This window comes from Lepus europaeus, chromosome 12, assembly GCF_033115175.1.
Source record: "Lepus europaeus isolate LE1 chromosome 12, mLepTim1.pri, whole genome shotgun sequence".
In the NCBI taxonomy this organism is placed as follows: domain Eukaryota; kingdom Metazoa; phylum Chordata; class Mammalia; order Lagomorpha; family Leporidae; genus Lepus; species Lepus europaeus.
Window position 1 is genome coordinate 1,151,501 of NC_084838.1, and position 4,533 is coordinate 1,156,033.

A 4,533-nucleotide genomic window follows, 5' to 3' on the forward strand; every position below is an offset into this window, starting at 1 on the left:
CTTGCCACGCTCGGGGTCCCCACACCCAGAAACGCGTGCCCTGGCGGGGAGGGCGTCTTTATTTTTCCCTTTACAGGTGGCACCATGCTTCTGCGAGCATCCCTCCCCCTACTCCCCACCCGCGGGAGAGAGCAGCCAGTGCCGAGAGCTCTGGCACAGCCGTGCAGACCACAGCGGCCCTGGGGCGCCGCCGGCCTGCCCCTGGCCTGGGGTGGGGGGCTCTGCAGGGGTGTCTCCGGCCACCCTCACCAGTCGCGCCTGGGGTGCTGGGCCACCTTCACGTAGTGGACCTGCGGGGGCGGGCTGAAGGTGGTGTCCCAGCCGTACTCGGGGGACAGCAGCTTGGCGGGCTTGTGTAGGAAGAAGTACTTGTTGAGGTGCCTCTCGTAGGTGCTGTTGAGGCCGCGGTCCCAGTCCTGCACCACGCCCTGCAGGTAGGCCTCGACCAGGTCCAGCAGGCGCTGCGGCGTGCCGCCCACCAGGGCTCCGTCATAGTAGAAGTCGCCCTGCCCGAAGGGGATGTAGGCGGCGGCGTGGGGCCGGCGCTCGTACGGGAAGTTCCTGGTGCGGCGGAAGTACCACCAGCCGTGCAGCTGGGCCACCGAGGCGCCCAGCGTCTCCACCCCGACGTGGCCCTGGAACTGCTGGTCCGCCGTGACGCTGAACAGGAAGTGCACCTCGCGCCCGATGTGGTCCACGATGTGCGCGCCCAGGCTCTGCATGCGCCACAGGTGCAGGTCCCCCCGCCAGGGCTCCCGGCCCAGCTGCAGCGCGCGCACCGAGCGCAGGGGGCCCAGCTGCAGCTCCGGCAGCCGCACCAGGCCGTCGCTCATCACGTAGAAGATCACGCGGTGGCCGGCCATGAAGTGTGCGTCCGCCAAGCGCAGGAACAGCTGCAGGGACTGGTCCACGAACCTGGGGGCCCCCGGTGGGCGGGGTCAGGCAGGAGGGCGCCTGGGAGGGGCGGAGCCGGGGGCGGGGGCAGGGACTCCTGGGAGGCTGGGGAAGCCTGGGGGTGCTCACTCTCATCCCCCCGCACACACACGGGGGAGCGGGCAGCCGGCGGCACCCACCTGCCCGGAGCAAACACGGCCAAGCCCACCGTGAGGTTGCGCCCTCGGTAGAACTTCTCCAGGGCCTGCCTGTTGAAGGTGCCCTCCCACACCACGGGAGCCAGCCAGGCGGTGGTGGTGACCACGTCGGGACGCATCCTGCGCAGCATCCGAGGACCGGACTGGGCCGGGCGGGGCTCAGACACCCCCCCCCCCCGCAGCCCCCGCCCGGCCTCGCACAGGCCCCCCCCCCCAGACGTTTATCCCACAGTGCACACTGGGGGAGTTGTACAATGGCTGACACCAAATGCCACGTACAGCAGCCCCAGGCTGTAGGTCAGGAACTGAGACAGCGGCTACCCCAGCCAGCGTGGGGGCGGGGCTCCCCCAGGGAGGGGCCTCCACAGAGACCACCCCATGCGGCAGAGCCAGGAGCCGTCAGCCGAACCGCCCGTCCCAACAGCCCCACGTCTGCAGCCCCGGGACACCCCCTGCACAGCCACACCCCGGCCGCCGCCACTCCCCGTTCCCCCAAACCGAGCAGGTGCGTCGGGCCTTACCGTGGTTCAAACCAGTCCGAGAGCCGCAGTTCCCGGTCGTGACTCCTGGGACAGAGAGGGCTGGGTTATCCCAGGATGCCCCGCCCCACGCGCATTCAGCCAAGGCCCCAGGAGCCGCCACCCCACGAGTGACAGTCCCCCCGCGGCAGGTGCCGCTGGGCAGTGACTGAGGGCAGCTGGCTCGGGGGAGCTCCTCCCAGGGAGGGGCACGCGGGAGGAGGCTGGACCCAGGCGGGACAGGGAGGAGGAGTTCGGGTGCTGGGAGGAAGGCTTTCGTGAAAGCAGAAAGCAGGGTTGTGCTGCGCTGGTGGTGCCTCTGACGCAGGATCCCGTGTGGGCACTGGTTCAAGCCCCAGCTGCACCCCTTCTAACCCAGCTCTCTGCTAATGCCTGGGAGAGCCCTAGAAGATGGTCCAAATGCATGGACCCTGCACCCACGTGGGAGACCCGGATGGAGCTCCAGTCCTGGCTTCGGCCTGGTCCAGTCCTGGCTGTTCCAAGCATTTGGGGAGTGAACCAGCAGATGGACGATCTCTCTCTCTCTCTCTCTCTCTCTCTCTCTCTCTCTTTCTCTCTCCCTGCCCCATCTCGGGTTTGATTGGCTAAGCCTTGCCCTCTGTAAATCTCTCTAGGTTTGATGGGTTCTGTCTCTCTCTCTCTCCACTCCCCCCCTACCCTGCAGTTCAAATAAATTAAACTTAAAACTACATGACTAGAGTCTTCAGCTTAAAGGGTCCAGGACCTGATGAGCCTTCTGGCGCATTGAATACCCAACCCACGAGGCACCAGCATTCACCCCAGGCCCCTCGGAAGTGCTCAGAACGCTGGCAGCGGCCACACACAGCCTGCGAGGAGGAAGGGCCGACGCACTGGGCCCCTTGACCTGGACTGGCACTCAGGGAGGGGCTTGTCAGGACAATCAGCTGACAGACCCAGCTGTGCTGTGTCTGTGCTGTGTCTGTCTGTGCCGATGTCTTTCTGGGGTCCTCGCGTTTCATGACATTTTCGCTGCAGCCTCTCTACTCTCACCTCTGCCACCAGCATGGTGTGGCTGGGCTGCCTTGCACAGTGGCCGGGACGCCGGCGGGGATGCTGGCCGGGACGCCGGCCGGGACGCCGGCTGGGACGCCGGCTGGGACGCCGGCCGGGACGCTGGCTTGCCCTGCGGCTTTTACAAGCACCCACAGTCCCAGGAGCCGTCCCAGCCGCGCAGTTGGGGTCTGCCCAGGAGGCTCGTTCCCTCCGGCCCCCAGGCCTATGGGGGCCGCGCCGCTGTGCCCCAGCTCCCGCCGCCCTCACCGTGGTGGCCCAGCCGCGTCTCTGGTGACACCAGGCAGCCGCTGGGTTCTTTTGCCTGATTCTACGCTGGGTTCTGCTTCCTCACTCTGGAGTTCCAAGGGCCGCCCGTGTGCAGGTCTGGGCGCCAGTCCTTCGCCACACGCGTGTGCGGTCACAGTGGCCCAGCCGTGGTTCCGGCAGCATCCGGGGACCGCGGTGCCCGCCACGGCCGCGAGGAGCTGCACGGCGCCAACATCTGAGCCCCACAGACGAGAGGGGCTTGGCGGCTTCACAGAGCCCGCACGTGCCCGCAGCCGGCCTAATGGCTGTCACTCCACACGTGGGACGCGTGACGAGCGTCCGGGGTTTGCTCACGCCTCTGGGGCCCATGCGTGTGCGTGTCCCTGACTCCACCCTTCTCCCGGAGACTTCCGGCTCCCCCCTTCCAGCTGTCCATCAAACTCCGGGGGGTCCTTGTGACCCCCCCCCATCTCAAGGGGCGCTCTGCGGCTTTCACCCCACAGGGCACGGCGGCTCCTTTATCCACGTACTCAGTCGATGGCAGAAAGACAAATCCTCCGCCCGCTCCTCGGGGCGCGGGGCCGGAGCTGGGGACCCCACTGGCCTCCTGCGTGGGTGGGGGGGCCGAGCACTTGAGCGTCACCCGCCACTCCTCCAGGCTCGGGAGCAGGAGACAGGCAGGAAGCGGGAGCCGGGGACCCGGACCCGGGTGGCAGCCTCGTGCAGGGCGGCGACTCTGAGCCGGTGTCCGGCTCCCGAGGCGTCGCAGACCGCGCGCCCCACTTTACGCCGGGAGTGGCACAGCCCGCGTCCCCCACGCGGCCTTACTGTGTGCTCCGATTCACTCCACGCGGGCCAGACCTGGGGCCCCAGCTGTGGGACGGAGCCCAGCCCCGCGGCGGGGAGACCCCTGCGCCCCGCCCGGCTCTGCCGCACGCGCCCGGATCTGGATCCGCTCGGTTACCTGCGGCAGCGCTGGGCCAGCAGCAGCGCGAGGACCAGAGCCGCCAGCAGCAGCGCCCTCCTCCTAGAATTCATCCCGCCTGGGGGAGGGAGGGCGCAGTGAGACACCTCGAAACGGGCACCAACCCCGAGGGCTTGCTTCTAGAATGGTCCCGCGGAGGGGGGTGCGAAGTCTCTGCGGGTCAGGACGAGTGCCCCAACCCCTGCCCGGAGCATCCAGAGTGGGGAGTGGGGTGCAGCAAGGTCTCCCCGGAACTGGGGGTCCTGCCCCACGCAGGACTCAGGACCGGGACCCAGGGCCGAGTTAGGGCTGGGGGGCCCACCCTCCACTGCTCAGCGACTCCCTCCCAACGCCCGCGGGCAGCTGCTCCTGTGGGGTTCTCGCTCTCCAAGCCCACCCCCTCCACGCGCCCATCACCCGGTAAGCCGGCACATCCGCCGGCTTCTCCCGTGGCCTCCTGCGTGGCTTCGTCCCCGTGGCCATCCCAGCAGCCTGGTGCTGCCTCTGTCCGCCCCTCTGAGGTCAAGGTCAGGGTCCGGTCCCCCAGAGGCTGGACCTCAACGCCGCCCGTCAGAGTTCCCTCACCTGGCGGTAGGGGGCGCCGAGAGCCAGCGGCCGACGTCCGCACAGACCAGTGCCTGCGTCTTCTCCTGGGGTC

The 4,533-nt window shown here is 68.5% G+C and overlaps 1 protein-coding gene across 1 annotated transcript; it reads right to left on the reverse strand.

The window, feature by feature from the left end:
* Positions 1-245: 245 nt before the first annotated feature.
* GLT6D1 (glycosyltransferase 6 domain containing 1) lies at positions 246-3,949 on the reverse strand. Its single transcript, XM_062208362.1, has 4 exons — positions 3,876-3,949; positions 1,613-1,657; positions 1,074-1,211; positions 246-915 (listed from the first exon to the last, which is right to left on the reverse strand). Exons 1-4 carry the CDS (start codon positions 3,947-3,949, stop codon positions 246-248), a joined length of 927 nt encoding a protein of 308 aa, XP_062064346.1.
* Between the last annotated feature and the right edge of the window lie 584 nt (positions 3,950-4,533).